Here is a 17853-nt window from a genome sequence, read left to right as displayed (position 1 = left end):
CCTTTCTGCTCTGTACCATATGTACCAGGGTGTTGAGCTTAGGTTAATTGAGTGATTTTTAATGATGCACTCTGGCAAGGTTTGTGCTTATTCCTTGTGGTGGGTGGCCTTCCACAAATTAATAATCAGATTTCTCTCATTTAGCCTCTTCATCCTGGGTGAACATATCTGCTGATTACACTCAAACTTATATCAGCTGCCAGTTAGCTGCAGGAATGCAGGTGGGTGTCAGATTGCCTTATGGAAACACCATAACTCTCTTAGTCTGAATGTTAGTAAGATCAAGGTCCTGCTGTTTCTGGTCCATCGCCCCTGCCATGGTTTGTAAACCTGGAAGCATCATGGGCTCCAACCTGTCATTGTCCCTTATACCCAGATCACTAACGACACAGAGAGCATGTCTTACCTCCCCTCCTCCATATGAGACCTCTTACTCCTTCTATCATCTGCAACTATATCCACTCATAGTGGTACTTGGTCATATTGTACTTTATACAACATGCGATCCATTAGGTGTGTGCAAAATTACTACAGTTTCTGTCGAAGCTTTTGTGAAGCTTCCCCATCTTTTCGGCGGATGTAAATTTACAAAACAAATATCCTACAAAAGATGTTGCAAAAAAACTGAGGAAAGCACCGCCTTTAGTCAGAGAATGCTGTTGCATTATTATAATTTTTTGTTTGAACATTTTTCTGCAAAAACTTGTTTCCAACCACAGAGTTTTGCAAAGTGTACCTAACGTTTCAACTTTCACAGGATGCCAAGGTTGTAAACTGTGCTGCAAAATTGAAACCTCACCAACTTGTATTCATCAGAATGTTTCTTTCAAACACTACATGAGTTCTGCATCCATTTCATAGCAGACCATCACATGTATGTTTTCCCCACCCTTCTCCCAGCAGTTCTAACTCCAGACATACCTGCTGTAGATAGTTCACAAACTTGCACATGAAGTCTCCAAAGATCCAACTGGGCAGGGGGTAAAGTGTGGCTGTGAAGGGGACACAGCACACCAGAAAGATGATGTCAGTGGTGGCGAGGTTAGCTAATGGAAGAGAGAAGACAATTAAACTTTCATAGTGCACTGACTCCCTTGCACCACAAGAATAACATTTAAGCTCACAATCATTCATCATATCACTAATCTATCATGGTGGTCTTACACACACACACACACACACGCACACACACACACACACACACACACACACATACACACACACACTCACACACTTTGACCTAATCATTTGAGCTCATGCACCACCACACAACAGAAAGATCAACCCTCACACTTATTCTGTATGTCCATAATCTTTCAATGTGAGCTCACAAGCATTATCAAATGTCTGTGTCCTAATCATTGAGCTCACACTTTCTTACTCACAGGAATAACATTTGAACTCACACTCATTCATCACAGTCCTAACCTATCAACATGAACTCACAGAGATAGTCCTAAAATCTGTGACATAAATGACATCCGGGCTCACACTTATTCATCACATCACTAATACAGCAACATGATCTCAAACGCATGTGAATACTCATATCAACTGTGACTTTATCATTCCAGCTCCCTCTCACTTACTTCATAATATCATTAAGCTATCAATGTGAGCTCAAAATCATATTCATATGAACTGTGGCCTAATCATAGAACTCACACTGTGTTCCAACTCCCATCAGAGGAATAACAACTAAGCTCATATTTTTTCTAGGGGTGGGTGGAACTCGCAGAATTTGACTCTGCCGTATTCCACTGAAGTACATAAAAAGTCAGCAAGATTTCAGGGAGTTCCGCCAATGTGCAAAAATAGGCACATTGCACTGCTCATGCTGTGATTGAGCAAAGGTAGTGCATTCCGGCCTGAAAAATCAGCACGGACAGAATTATGCGGTGCACCAGAAGGAGCAGCTACTAGAGTTGATTTTGCTGCATCTCGAGTAGATTTTCGACTCGAGCGGCAGCCTTCTGACCGCGATTGTTTGCGCTCACCTGCGACCACCCGAGTTAGATAAATTACGCCTGATGTGCTCCTAGCGACCGGAAAATGTGCTAAGGAAGGCCAAATCTTACTCTTGCGCTCCAACTTACCGTTCTGGAGCCTCATGCAAAAAAAATCCTCCACACAGCGATTGGAGAAATTTGGCTAGAACTCCCCATTACAAGAGTAAAGTGGAGTTACTCAATTCGGCCAATTCCACAAGTGGAACAGAATATTTCACCCACCCCTAATTTGTTCATCACATCTCTAACCTACTCATGTGAACTTACAGATAAAGGCATACAAACTGTGACTTAATCATTCAAGCTCAAACGCCCTTACATAGCAGGAATAACCAGGTCTCTAAGTGGTGTGGGTCCCTTAAAAACTGACATTGAAATGGGTCCTTATCGGGCTCTCCGTTCTTGTCCTTAACTCTCCAGACAAAAACACTGATAGATTTATAAACAATTACATTAAAATCCCTTAAAATAATCCATGTCAGCAATGCAGTTTCTGTTTACATTTCACTTGTTTCCCTTAATCTTTCATTCTCTATCAGTGTTTATTTTCAGGCTGTTATTTCTGCATTTATGTTTTATGGCTTGATTAAATCTCTAGAGCTGAGGCAGACAGCAGTGTGAGTTTCTCATAGTGCCTGTTAGTGGGTCATAAAATTGTTCATGGTAATGGTCACATACACACGTTGCAATTGTGATTCTATGAAAATGTGTGTGAATGAGGTACACAGTTGTCAATATATTGACAAAGTGAAAGTAAAGCAAAATACAGTGCTTACATGCGAATGGGTATGGTGATTTCATGGAGATGTAAGGAAGTACATGCAGGAGTGAGTGAACAGAGGGTGCTGTAGAGGAAAGAGATGAGGTGTGAGCAGCTGCGGCCCGTGGAGTGAGTTACGGTGGGGCAGGGAGGCGGGGAGGCGGGGAAGGGGAGGGGCGGGGTGGAGGGTGCTAAAAACCGGCACATGTATAATTGCAGGTAAGTAAACAATTTAATTAATAAAATGAATTTCGTAGCGCGCCTTGCATTGCAAAATGCGATGCAGTACGCACTACGAAATTCGTTTTATTAATTAAATTGTTTACTTACCTGCAAATATCCATATGCCGGTTTTTAGCACCCTGCACCCTGCCCCTCCCCGCCTTCCTGCCCTACCGTAACTCCCCCCATGGGCCGCGGCTGCTCACTACATTTCCTTCCAGAGGGTAGCTGTGCACCCTACAAATTCAATTTAATAATTTAATAATTGTGCCGGGATAGAAAAAAAGTGTTTGAGACTCTGAAGACCACTATCCCTTCCACTGACCTTAATAATGTTTAATTAATGATTCATAGTTTCAAAATTGAAACAATTTAAATACAACAAGATTGCAGTTATTCATTTATCTAAACAGCTAGCAAGCATTGGCAAAGCTAATAGTTCTGGCTTGTTTTAGGTGTATGCCTGTTGTTGTAATATATTTATGGATGCAAAAACAGAATGCTCACATACTACCACCAAGATACTGGCCAGGCCACACTTAATGGTAAGCACAGGAATTTAGTTTACATGCATTAAGCTTCTCCTTTAATAGCATAGGTTATGTCTCTAGGGAAGAAATCCTAGTCACGCTTTTTTGGCCATGCCCCTTTTAGAGCCCCCTCACATTTTTTCACACCTCTTAAAACCCTGGGAATAATATCTGAGCTCACACTTCTTCATCACAATTCTAATCTTTCAATGTGACCTCACACACGCATACTTACTCGTACAAACTGAGACCTAATCATTCGCTCTCACACTCTCTTACACTATCGGAATAATGGCTGAGCTCATACTCTAGCGACTGATTGCGAGTTTGACAGACGGGGTATTCCATCACAAATGCGACGGATGTCCCCTCTGCCATATTACAAGTTCCATTATGTTCCATAGGATATAATGGAACTCGTAATACAGCGGACGGGATATCCGTCACGTTTGTGATGGAGTAACCCGTCCGCCAAACTTATAATGAGGCCCTTATTCTTCATGTCAATAACCATTGGTATGAGCTCACAAACATGCTAGTACAAAATGTGTACAAATCATTTATCATTTGAGCTGACACTCTACACTCTAAAATGCCAGCTCACATTGATCTAATGAAAGACCCAACCAAAGAAGCATACACCCATCACTCTGACAATGAAACGAGCAATTGAGCCCACTCAAGTCCTCACACTACATGTGTTTTCGGGATCATAGGACTGATTTGATGATGGAATTTTTAAGTGTTATTTATGCATCCTGCGACATATTCAAACCCAACTGTTAAGAGTTAATGAAGATTTCCAGTAAGTATTTCTTTCATTACTTTACCTGTTGTTTCAAATGACAGTCTACGTTGTTTATTTATGGTGTTTATTTAACACCATGGTCCTTTTACATATAACACATTACAAATGGAACTGTTTCTTGCGCTATTAAATAATTGTTGTGATTAATATCAAATTTACTGGTACTCATTTTATCACCTTCAGAAGGATAAAAGGCTAAGTACCCCCTGCATGTTGCACACAGGTTTTTAGTGGCCAGAACATATTTTACTGCAGAGTTTTATGTTGTTGTGTTGAAATATTTTTATCAATTTCAGAAGCATGAAAGGCTTAGCAGTCCTGCCTGCATTTAGCCATGTCACTTACTTATTACCCACAGATCTCCACAGCAGGAACATTCTACGCAGCTATCTGATTGAAGGTTTTAAATATATTAATGTGAACTTGTTTTATTGACTTCAGGATAAACAAGTAGGATTGAGCCCCAGACATGTTATGTTTGTTATGTTATATGAATTTATTACACGCACGGCTACTCATGAGTGTCCCGGCGCGAAACCAGTAGGGTACAGTCGTGAACTTCAGGTAAGTAGATGGGTTTTCAATTTCTTCTTGAATACTGCTGGATCGTGGATGGTACGCAGGATCAAAGGAAGAGCATTCCATGCGACCGCTGCTTTCACTGAAATAGAGCTGCCCCCTATCCTCTGACGCTTAAAACACGAGACGGGGGCAAGGCATAAGGACGAAGAGCACAAGGAGTGCGCAGGACCACAGAAGGATAAACGTCTCTGCAGGTGGAGAGGGCCATACCCTTGAAGCGCATGGTGGGCCAAGGTTAGAAGTTTAAATTTTAGTCTGGCTGCCAGTGAAGAGAGCGCAACTGATGATAGACACTGTCTCTGGCCGACAGACCCAATAGAAGTCTAGCTGCGGTGTTTTGGACCACCTGTAACTACTTCAGCAGGAAGCCCAGGATACCAGCAAAAAGTACATTGGCGTAATCCAGCCGAGACAGGATCAACGTGCAAGTAATCGTTTCAAGCGGCAGAAGGGGAAAGAACCTTCTGAAAGATTTAAGCAGGTCGAAGCAACCGCCGGCCAGCTTCTTGATATGTACTGAGAAGGAAAGGCCTTCATCCAACCAGAGTCCCAGATTTTTTGCAGGCTGCCCAGTCGATGTCGGTAATGGGTACTCAGGAGGCCAGAGCAGCACTCTGAAATTAAGGGGAAATGTGCCAAAGAGCAGAATCTCCGATTTCCCTTTGTTACACTTAAGCTGTGCCTCCGCCAGCCATTTGAAGATAGATGAAAGGCAATGTTGGACCCGAAGTACAGAGTCTGCACCTTTGTCCCAGGTAAAAAGCAGCTGTGTGTCGTCCGCGTAGGCCAACACCTTAGACCCCAACACCTGAGCCAGGTATATCAGAGGAGTCACATGATATTAAATAAGAGGGGACTAAGGGAGGAACCCTGTGGTACGCCAGTTGTTACCGGCTAAGGAGACGAGGAAGATGGTGGAATCCAGATTTGCTCGGACCACCCTTCCAAAAAAGATCGAAACCAGCCCCACACCGTGCCTAACAGATCAATCTTGGCCAGACGTGACAAAAGAAGTAAGTGCTGGACCGTATCAAATGCAGTCGAGAGGTCGAGCAAGATCACGCCGCCCACCCGCTTGCATCCAGACAGTCCCGAATAGCCTCCGCCACCTCAACCAGCACCGTTTCTGTGCTATGTGATGCCCGGAAACCAGATTGAGCTGGTTGTAGGAGCGCCTCCTTTTCCACAAAAACTGAGAGCTTTTTATTTACCAACTTCTCACACACCTTTACCAATGCAGGGAGAAGGGAGATAGGCCAGAAGTTCCCTGGACAGAGTGGGTCCAATGACTGCTTTTTCAAGAGAGGCAAGATCTTAGCCTCCTTCCAAGCCAAAGGATCTACTGCTTTCTGGAGGGATTAAATTATGATGGAGTTCAATTCCGCGTTAGTGACCTCAGCTGCCGCTGCCAGAATCCTGGCAAGACACGGGTCCAGAGGCGAGCCTGACTTTAGACCTTTAGGAATTCTAAGACATTCCAGAGAATCGACTGGCCTAAATTCTGACAGTGAATGACAGGTTCTTATCCCTGAAGAAGCGAGAAAGGATGTTGCACCAAGAAGGTGAAGATAACACCACCTTTACTTGGGCCACAGGAGACATAAAGTTCTGGACATTCGCGTAGATTTCCTTAGTGCCAAATAATTTCCCAACCCTGCCCTCAAGTTAAATGACAGTAAAATAAAATCAATAATACTAAAACGACTGTGCCCAATACATGTAGGAGTAGCAACTAGGCTTCTATTAAAAGAATCAAAAGCAAACACCAAATAAATTATATCTTATTAGCAGCAGATTAAGTATATCCCTGTAAGAATTATGAAAAAAATGTGTAACGGTCTCCCCATCAGTACTCAGAAAGCGGCATGACACTTCTGGGGACACTAAACACTGTTTAGCATTGAAACCTCCCATCCACATAATCATATAGCTGCTGTTAAAATTATGCAGGCTGTGCTCTATGTCCTCCTGCAATGATTTCACTATGGCAGAGTTATTGACATCAAAAACATTATTCTAGAAATTGACTAGTGTTATAAATGGGGGCCTCTAGTTGGCAAGGGTATGCACCTTGTCCAAGTAGGGACCCTTCCTTCTAGTCAGAGGTAATCTGACTAACAAAACCCTGTGGTGAAGATTGTTAACCCACGTGAGGTAAGGCTCAGTGCCAGGACAGATGCAGATTTAGCATGGGTGACGACTGTGGACATTCCTGAGTTTTCTGACATCCTTTTCTCTGCGCATTTAACTAAAGAATATTTAGTCAATGTTATGGAGAAGCTGGCCATAAAAGCACAAGCGTTCGAGAATGCCTCATCTCAATTCAGCCAAATGCAAGTCTTGGATCTGTATGCAATCCAAGGTGTTTTTAAGCTTTTTTCTAGGTTCAAGCAATCAGCTAGAATTGTGTGATTCAGTGATGTTTCCCTCTTGGTCCATATTTTTAACCATAAAAAAAGAGGCTGCAACTTCACAAAATCACTTATGTACCTTAGCCCAATTTCCGTGTGGCATACAGAATTGCTAGTTGACTTGGGTACAGCAAGCAGCCATTTTATAAATCCGTATTCTACCTTTTCCAGACCCGGCTGGTTGCAAAAGCCCTAGACACTGGCCCCCTATGTGGTACCTTGGCAACACTTAGACTTGTACATTTTAACAACTCTTTAATGGGTTTCCTGCTTTATCTGCCAGAAAGCCTAAGGCCGCTTCTTTGCTACCTGCTAGGACAGCTGCCCTGCCAACTTTCAAAGGTCCACAAGTCAGCCTATCCTCAAATAGTTATCCCAGATAGGGATAAGACTGAACCTTGCCGATCTTTATTCATTAACAAAGAAAGCCCCATTTTCTTTGGCTCGGGAACCAAAGACCATGATGTGAATTTTTAACTGATTTTAGCACCAGGTCTATGCTATTATGAAGGACCAGAATTGGTCTAATAATTACTGTAAACTGATTGTGATCCTGGCCAGCAAAACAGTATCACCGGCACAGACAAGAGCCAGTGTACTGTGTTTGTTAACCATGGAGCAATCAGCTCTGAAGTTCAGTAGATGCTTCTCCAGACCATTAACGTATAATGAGACGAGAGAAACGGGACCAGTATACACCTCTGGTGCACGTTGCGTTCCAGTCTCAAACTGTCTGTTGTTTCACGACTGGGCCACATCACACGCTTGCAGTTATCTCAAGGTGGAGCTCCCTGAGAAAATCTATGACACTGGGCTTGAACCCTGGATCAGAAATAATTGCCCAGAGCTTTGACTGACTAACTTAATCGAAGGCCAAGCTCAAGTCCATGTTAGCTGCATAGACTTTGCCATTCTTTGCTCCTGTGTACTTGCTGTTAACAGGTACAGATTGAGTTATTGTTATACGATTCCAAGGCTGGCACGGAACCGAAACTGGAGATCAGAAAGGACCTTGTTATCAGTTGCTGAGGTTTGCGGTGGTTCGAGGAGGATCCTGCCCATTATCTTAGCAGTGGAGTTTATTAAAGATCTGAGGCAGTAACACTTTGGATCCTGATTTGATCCTTTCTTGAAGATGGGAACTGTAGTTGCATGTGACCAGGCCTTGGGTGGACCCATAGATAAAATGACAGTAAAGACATTAGTCAAAAGTGGTGCCGAAATGTGTAAATTTGTCCCGAACAGATCTGCCAGAATCCCATCAGGGCCTGGGAATTTTGAGGGAGGGTACCGCTTGATGGCCTCTATCACGTCATTTATATCGTTCTCTAAGTTGCAGAGGAGTTGGGTGGGAGCTAAAGGGCTGCAGATGTTTTTGCCTGCGTACTGCTAGGAGCGTGCCCCTCTGAGGGGAAAGGATCCGAAATAATTGAGAAAAATGTCTGATGAAGGCACCTGGAGGGATCACTGTATCGAGCCCAGTTTCCTGCGCTTTCTCCGAGTTGTGTTGATTTGCCATTTGCCTGAAAAACTCACTGTCTTTGAGGTTGCTAGACTTTACTAGGTCATTGTAAGCTTCTTCCCTTAGTGTCCTTTTCTGGGCCTGTATGGAAGCCTTATACCTAGGGTGACCAGAATTTTAAGGCCCAAAACAGGGACATTTCACAAAAATAGACGAAGGACTACAATTTTACTTCAAGCGACGAGAGCGCTCCTCAGCAGAGAATTACAGAACAGGCGGTGAGAACATACATAAAATGCCATTTTTAAACCCAGTCGCTTGCCTGTTAATTAAATTGCTTTCTTGAAACAACTGCTAACTATCCCTGCTTTGTAAAACATAAAAAACACCTCCCACCGTTTTCAATCGACCCTCTGTAAAAACCGTGACGTAAGCTAAATTTCTTGAAATTTGCTGGGACAGCTGCTTAAAAACAGGGACCGTCCTGGCAAAACGGGGACGCCTGGTCACCCTACTTATACCCCTTTCTGCAGGTACGGACCATTTCTGGATCTCTTAGTACAGCCTTGTTTGTAGACAATAACAAATTATGTGTTTTCATGCGGGTTGTGTTAAACCACCTTGCACGTTTAGTATGACGGGTGTTCAGCGTAACAGTAAGCATCTCTCGTGCAATTCCTCAGACTTTGTAGAAGCTTCTAATTTGCTCAAGCCCCCACGTCCTTGAGCTCCTCCAAACATATCACAAGACTGCTATAAGATCAGTGGTAGAAGTGGAGGGGGATCGGTGGGCACGGCGTGCCCCTACTTCTAGAAAATTGTTCAGTCCGATCCCCTACTTCTGCTTTCACAAAAGAGTCCCGGGCGGGAAGAATAGTCCAACTTTAAAACTTTTTTCATTTGCTTCCAGGGGCTGCTTGCACTTCTCTGTGAACTCCAGAGGCTGCAGCAGCCCCCCCTGAGCTCGCACAGACCGAGGAGGCCCATTGTCATTCCGATTGAGGCTGATTACCTCCTTCGAATGACAATGCGCCGCCCTCTGCCTTTAGCATATAAAGTGGCCCTGAGATTAGGGTTGATGATTAGAGATGAGCTTTCCCCAAGCAGGGTACTGTGGGGAACTTGACACCATGGCTATCTTGTGACGAGTTGTGAGTGTGTGTGTGGTTAGTGGATGGAGGCGGCAAACTCAACCCCGGAATCTAGCCCCTGGCGCTGTTAATGTTCTACAGACAAGTGTGAATGCGTGGCTTGCTATCTTCACGATCTTTTTTTTAATTTAATGCATTTTTATGTAGCGCGGACTTTATCCGAAGGTGATTGCAGAACAACTTCCTCAGCACCGATCAGCCTCCCCAAGTGAGCTCCGTCGATATCCTGCAGACAGGATGCTGTGGCACAATTGTATCAGCAACTCCCGGCACATACTTTTAGTGGGGGGCTCACATGTGCGAATTTAATTACGTGTTACCATAGTGACTACATATCAGCCACTATGTCTGTTTTCTTTCTCTCACTTCATGGTGCTGCTGTACGCTAACATTTATTCTAGTCAGGATTTAATTTCACCAGTGAAATGGGTTTCAAAACTTAGAAAGAGATGCACTGGTGAAGTGCCACCGCGTGGTGCGCGCAGCCTGCTGTTTCCTTTAGCAACCTGCGGAGGTGCATTAGGAGAGCCAGGAGTGCAGCGAGGAATCTGTACATTATAAGAGAAGGGTTGGAATTGTCTGTATGACTGCAGAACGCCATGCAAACCTTTTTACTGTCTTTTTGTGCTTGGCTGAAAGTCAACATGTTCAGGCCCTGGTGAGTTTAAAGTATTTGGCATTGCCCTGGCTGAAATGTTAAATGGCTGTGTGTGTGTTATCAAATGACGTGATTTGAAAGTCTTTCTTCTCATCGCTTTGCAGAGCAAAAGAGCGAGAACTGCGTTAAACACATGAAGTGCAAAATAATGTTTCTTTGTGAATAATTTGAAAGAGCTAGCAATGACACGTTTTGCCCTGTCAAGAGTATTGTGCTGGTAGACCCATAAGACGTATCATAAAAGTACCCAGCACCAAGCTTTTTTAACTTTTTCTCTTTTGTTTAATAACACTGTTCATTTTACGCTACACTATTGGTACCAGGCTTATCCTGTCCAGTCAACAATATACCATGCCTCCCTTCCTCTTTAGCTTATGCCTACTTATGTTTGCTCACTAATTGATAATTGGTGTCTTCATTTTACACCCCACCACTTTCAAACTTTACCACCCATCTTCGCCTTACCCAAAACCACCTCTCTTTCAGAAAACAACTCAAAACCTGGATATTTGATAAGTAATCCCCCACCTCCCTCAAGCGCCTTGAGACCCTATGGGTGAGTAGTGCGCTATATAAATGCCGAACTTGAACTTGAAGTGACGGGCCAGGAGAAGGGAGGGGGTGGGGGAATTGACGAAGCAGGAGTGTTGATCGCGCATGAGCAGGAGTACTGACTGGACAGGAGCAGTGAAAGGGCAGGAGCAGGCGTTTCCCAGGGCGACTGGAAGGGTAGGGGGCCAGTTTAGTTTGGGGGGACGGGTTTTGTACAAGTGCAGGAGTTTTAAAAACACTGTAAACTTATTTGTATATTCAGCAGGTTTTGGTCAACAATACAAGTGCCAAGATAACTTTGGTAATCAATGTACCTGCTGGAGAGAGATGGGAGCATGTTTTGTCTAGTGGCTGTTTTACTCATCTAAGGTAGTGAAGAGGGGTAATATGCCTGCTGCTGCAAAGAACATGTACCATGCATATCAAAGAGCAATATGTTATGTGTATAGTTCAGTGGGTACTGCTTTGTGTTCACTTCCCGAATGAAAGGACACTTGAATACATATGGCCTGGCAGTTCGGGCTGGACTGTTCACATTGGGCGCAGGATCAAGACTGATTTGCATATGGCTGGGTCCAAACTGGAATGGCATGGTGAGCAAAGAAACAATGGATTTAGGCCCAGATCTCTGAACTGGGGTGAATGTATGACATTGTTCTGCATTCTGTCCATCAATTATTCTTTTTGCATTTGTCACCCCGAGTGGGACGGGTATGCTCAGACATGAGTCCCATGCTCTCTGAGCCCTGCTTAACACATTTGTATAGGAGGAGCCCTGCATTCATGACCTCAATGTTTGAGACAAAAAATAATCATGGATTTCTGAACAATGAGCGTAAAAGCATTAAGGTAACATGTTGTTCCTGCTTATATTTCACACGCTTTACATAAACCTGTATTCCCTATGAGTGTTTGCTTTTTCCTGAATTAAACCTCAAATAAACATATCCATTCTTTTAATTAAATAACGTTATAAGCTGTAACGGGTCAGTGAAATGCTAAACGTACTAAAAATTGGTATGTTTTGCTATTTCTAGCCACACCCCTGACTCCGCCCACTGATTCAATCTTCGGTTATTCCCGCCCCCTGATTCTCCACCCACAGTTCCCCTACTTTTTTTTCCCCACTTCGACCACTGTATAAGATGCAGCAATTAGATTCGAAAGGAAAGAGTCCTTATCCACTTTTGCCCAGCTCAAGATAACCCCATTATTGGAAGGAAAGGACAAAGGTAGTCGGTGAGCCGTCACCTGCTGCTTTTTAAAAAAAAAACAGCACTTATTAAAACTGCTATGAGCCTATGATCTCCCAGGTGGGAGTCCGCCCTGCTCCTCGCGTGATTGACAGAGGAGCGCGCCAATAGATGTGCTCCCCGGCCGGTGACACGATAGCCCCATGGAACCCGCAGACCTAATCCGTTGTTTAGTAGGCTTGATGCGTCGCGCGCCACCTGCTGCACGCGGGAGATTGAGCGGCATCAGCTGGAATTCAGAGTAAGTATTTATCGAGCAGGACGCCCAGCAGAAAGGGCGCCCATCGGTCAATGACGCAGCAACAGCGGAGACGCCTGACCTTTGTGCGCCGCGCGCCGCCGCAAAGAAAGCAACGAGCAGAGCCTGCCAACGGCGCCCACCGCCGGCGCAGCTGAACAAAGACAGCCGACGAGCTTTCAATTTGCTTCGTTTTCGCTAAGCGAGCAGATGGTTGGTGTGGCAACACCGAGACAAGATAAACAGGACCATTAACACTCGCCGCCACATGGTGAACGGAGGGACGCGAGGGACCACGGTTAATGACATTGAGAAGATTAGGAGCGACAGCGCCGCGGATATTTCTACTCGAATTTAGGTGGTGTTTTCTAGTGACTTCCTGCTCCTGGCATCTCTGCCACCAGCAATGTTCTTGCATCTTCCCTGCATTTTCTAATCTGAAAAGTTATAATTTGCCGACTGAAGGCCAGGCCTATACAAAGCTGAGGTGAAACTATCGGACATGTTATAAGGAGACGTGGAGAGGTCAGGGATGTATCCTGCAGACGTCAGTGTGTCACATGTCAGATGTGACCAATGGCTACGCCCTCTGTTGAGAGGGGAGGGGCCAAGAGTAACAGTAAGGTACCTGGGAAGAATAGGATGGGTATAACATGTCGAACTCTGATGTGTATAAAGCAGGAAGGGAAAAAATGAGGTGAGAAGGAAGGGAATCTGTAGTAATTCAATAAAAGATGCAGCCATAGATAAAGAAGTATCAGGTTTATTGTGCACACAGGATACATTGCATTTGCGAACCTTCTCCAGCCAGCAGAGAACTGACCCAAAGAGGAATGCACCTATGTCATCACACGACATGACTCCAGAACACTGGAGATAGAACATTCTCTATTAAAGGCAAAAGCTCACGGAAACTAACAAACTATATACAACACAATCGCATGTAGATATAACAAAGGGGTTAAGATGAAAGAGTTGAGACCCAGGAAACGAAGAGTGACGAAACGGCGTGGTAATTCGGGGTAGGCACTACACCTGTATAGCATTATGCACTAAGTTCAGCTCTAGTTGAACCTCCTTGTTTACTAAATCCTAGCTTACTAAACAGCAGAATTCGAAACCATCTTTATTTAAGGAAACAGGTCTTCCAACAGGTTCACGGCGAGGAGTAATTTGTAGAGGCAGCGCTGCATGGCACATGTGCTGCTTCCCACAAATCTCAGGGATTGGGAAGGAGCGGGTCAACATCCTCTCCACAGTTAGAAACCTGCATAAAAACGGGCAGCACTAACATTCAGACATATCAACACACGACAAATCTGTGCATAACACTGCCAGTAACAGGTTGAGGAATTACACAGCTCTGCTCTTATAATCTGGCATCAGAGAAAACCCGAAGCTTCCGTCTCGGCGTTGGTTCCCATCTCTGCAGCCCTGGCCTTCAAATGGCTATTAATCTACACCACAAGCCAATGGTTTCATTCTACCAATTGTCCAGCAGTTACTGGTGGGCAAACTTGATTGAAATTGACCGCGAGGACTAGATGCCTCAGAAACCCACAGCTGTAATACTTTGTCTTAATGCAGACTGGCATCGAAGCCAAGACAAGCTGGCCGAGCCTCAGATTTCACGAAGGCTGTGAGCGGTTAGCCTGCCTTTATCTCAGGTTTCAGGAAGGTCAAAGGAAGGGTTTAATAAGGTACTTGCATCTGTACTGTAATACATTAAAATACATTAAATCAAGAGCACTATGAAGATTATTCTAGGCTCCATGAAAGTGTGGATGTAAGAATAGAGACTTCATTCAGATCTGTCCCAAAACTGTCCTCTAAGCACTTGAAGTTTTTGGGTGCAAGACCGACCCTGAAGGTTACTAAGCATCCGTGAAACTTCCGGCAGTTCTTTAATGAAAGTGCCAGAGAGAGGTTGGGCAGAAGCGTTATGGTGCACAAGGCAACGGCCTTCAAGCTAGGCCAGGCAGGTCCCATTTACATGCTGGTATAAATGCCCCCCTTAATAATGAGTGTTGGACCCGGCCTCGTGGCGTGGTCCTACCCCTCCCGCATGGCGGGCCCCGGACAACATCGGCCCTCCATCCAGCCCGGGCCGGCCTCGGGCACACCCCTGCACGCCCTCCAAACCACCAGATCCGCCACCCGGCGGCCCACAACCACTGACACGGCACCCTCGGGCCGCCCCAGCATCACCGGTCCGGTGCCCACCCCGGACCCTCATTCCAGGCCCGACGCCATCTTGGGCCCATCACGCCAAAGACACGTGGTCCCGGACCAACCGCGGCCACGGCCCCAGCGAGCCCGCCATCGAGGCACCAAGAACCCTCCGGGTGGTAGAGTGGCCACTCCACCAGAGACAAGGAGAGGGGAGTTTCGATGACTCTCCAACCGTCCCCGGATGCCTGGTTTCGATCGCCCTCCGGCCTCCCTGGGCGCTGGCTCCACCCCCCTGCTGGGTGTCTGGACACCATCATCCCGGCCCCTCTGACCCCCAGGCGAGAGGGTCCGGACATCAAAGGACTCCAGTGAGTCAGGGCACCGGGCAATCCCCCGGTCGGCTGGAGGGTTTTGGGGGCCGGTTTCTGAAAAGGGGGCCGGTTTTGTGTCTGGGGGCCGATTTTGCCCCCGGCCCCAGCCACAGCGTCACTCACTTTGTTCAGGGCAGGGGGGCACATCAATCATGTCTGAATTCCCGATGCAGGCCTGCACAAACATCCTCCCATTGGGCAATTAACTGCGCGTGACTGACTCGAGGAGCAGTCTGCAGAGGTGCGCACGGAGTCTCGGTCAGCGGCCAGGCCCATAAATTAATTTTATTCTAGACTAGTGGCTACTGGCAGTGGCTAGCGCCGGCGCCGCCTAGCCCGACCGCCCTGTGTCTGCCACAGTGCCACCGTGACCGACCCGACCAACAGCAGTCAGCAGGCAGCAGGGCCTGAGTGAGGTGAGTCAGTTTTAATTTCTGCCCCGGCTAACCTTACAAAGGGCGGGGAGTGTTGCCTACATAGGCACAATGTATGTGTATGTTTTTTCACTAGTGCTTCGTTCCAGCTGACTGAAAAGCAGGTCCTCGGAAAGTAACACACCCCTGATGACCCGATACGGGAGTTATGTACATTCTGTGTAGGTCACGTGCTCAACTGGTGTTTCTTCTTATAAAAGAGAGCGCGTGAGGTGCAGAGCGCAAACGAGCACAGGTGATAAACTAGAAAGACAAACATAAAACAAGGGAAGGAAGGCTGATAATATTGTGTTAGAAACCCGAGTACATAATTTTGGCTCAAATAATGTCTGTACGACAATAAGCGCTACATAGATACAACTACAATTTATAGACGGAATTAAAAGCCTCCCGTTATACTTTTTGCCATCTCGTCACTGTAGTATATTGGTCACTCTCTGTGGCTTTGGTACCTGACGCACCATACCTGGGTAGTGGTAAGCTTTAGAAAACAAATAAAAACAATGTTATGCTTTGCCTTTTAAGGTATCCAAGTGGTACCCAGGAGATGTGTACACCCGCCTCATTTTCCGAAGTAATGTAGCGGCCTTGCCGCAAATTTAAAAAATCCCTGTTTTTGTGCATGTTGAGCAACCCAGACAGAAAATGTATGTAGCCTAACGGCTAGAGCTACCGACCTTTGCGCCTCGGCGTCGGCTCAACATCCTGTGATTCTGGGCAAATCACTTAATCTCGCTGCGCCTACCAAATAATGAGTGTGTCTTTCTCACGTAAAGCGCTCCAATACATTCGGGTTGTGTTAGCGCTATATATATCTGCAAGAAAAAAAAAAGTAGGACAAACGGGGCTCCCTTCATGGAATTCCATTTTATGTTTGCAGGTTTATTATAAGGCACGAACTCGACGGGTACAACTAGGCTATTCGAGCGCTTTTATCAAGGGGGTGGGGGTGGGGGTGCGGGGGGGTGGGAGGGATCTGCCGAGAACCATAAGATGTCGAGCCAAGCCTGGAGCTCGAACCTTGCATCTCTGTTCCAAAGTCAGCAGCTCAGACACTACGCCACAACTACTCCCCATATCGGTTTGGGCCCGTACGTCGCAAAATTCCTATGGCACAGTGGAGAGGGCAGCAGGGGGGGGGTGCTGTTGTGGCCTTCAAGGGCAGGCGAGGGAGACCCTCCCAATCCGCAGCCAGATCCTGAACCGGCTCATAGTCATAGAGGCACGTCTGTTTAAAGATCAGAATTATTCTCAATTTTCCAAGTATTTGACAGAAACTCTTCACCTGAACTTTGAGACGATTTTTTGTTGTTGTAAATCTGTCAAAAGGACACGATTAAAAACCCTGGGTTTCTGCAGAAAGGGCGACGCACGAGTTTGCGATCCTCTAGACGCGAGAGTATCGCCCCCCAAAAAAATGCCTCATCCTCCGGCCCTGGCGAGAATCTGCCAGCACCCCCACCACCTTACAGGCGGTCAAGGGTTTAGCAACGCCACTGGTTCTATGGCTTGCTACTAAAAGGACACCCCCCCCCCCGGGCTTTAAGTGGGCCGGGTCTCACGGGCAGTTTTTTTTAAAAAGAGGGACTCGAAACTGGTCTCTATCGGGTTGTTTTGTGCCCTGGCACAGGCGGTCCATTTTTTTTCCAGACTGCAATGACAGCAGGCACATGGATGTGCGCTGCTCACACTGCTCACTTCTCACTAGTGAAGTTACGGCATGACGTCATGCCAGGTGAGCGTTGTAGGAAGGGAAATCCTTTAGAGAGAGTCATTTGCTCTCTGGATTTCCCTTCTCTTTTTTAAACTCAGGAGCAGCAACATTGTTGTGGTGTCACCAGGGCTTTAAGTTGAAGCTTTTTCGATATTATATGCAAGCCATAGTTGTTGCTTATCAGAAGACCTGAGATTCAGACAGAGAAGCCCTGGCTGCGGCCCTGCCTGCATTGACTGTAATAATCACTCACAATGATCAGACTGACTGGGTGATTGCAGATTTAACCAGGAGGCGCACTAGGAAGGATGATGAGAGTGAGCAGCCCTGCAGATGAGATGCTGTATTGTGTGAAATTATTTATTTTTCGATTGACTCGGATGTACTTGTAAACACTTACTTGAACTAGAAGAGACTTTTTTCCCTGTCTGTCCGGAGGCCGCACAGGGATCCCCGCCGCGGAACAACTCAGCTGCAGCACTGGACTGCCTTAGTCTTGTCGTTAAGAGTTCGACCCACAGATACT

The 17853-nt window shown here is 45.8% G+C and overlaps 1 protein-coding gene across 1 annotated transcript in view; it reads right to left on the bottom strand.

Annotated features, from left to right (window-relative positions):
• Positions 1 to 17853, bottom strand: part of LOC144772860 (G-protein coupled receptor 54-like) — a 76695-nt gene that overhangs the window by 21494 nt on the left and 37348 nt on the right. Inside the window, exon 2 of the mRNA XM_078657501.1 lies at positions 922 to 1046. Within this exon, the coding sequence (XP_078513627.1) occupies positions 922 to 1046 (125 nt within the window). The remainder of the gene's footprint in view (positions 1 to 921; positions 1047 to 17853) is intronic.

The sequence above is a fragment of the Lissotriton helveticus genome, chromosome 1_1 (assembly GCF_964261635.1).
Source record: "Lissotriton helveticus chromosome 1_1, aLisHel1.1, whole genome shotgun sequence".
Taxonomy (NCBI): Eukaryota; Metazoa; Chordata; class Amphibia; order Caudata; family Salamandridae; genus Lissotriton; species Lissotriton helveticus.
The sequence above is the reverse complement of the archived record's forward strand: the minus strand, read 5'-3'. Positions and strand labels throughout refer to the sequence as shown.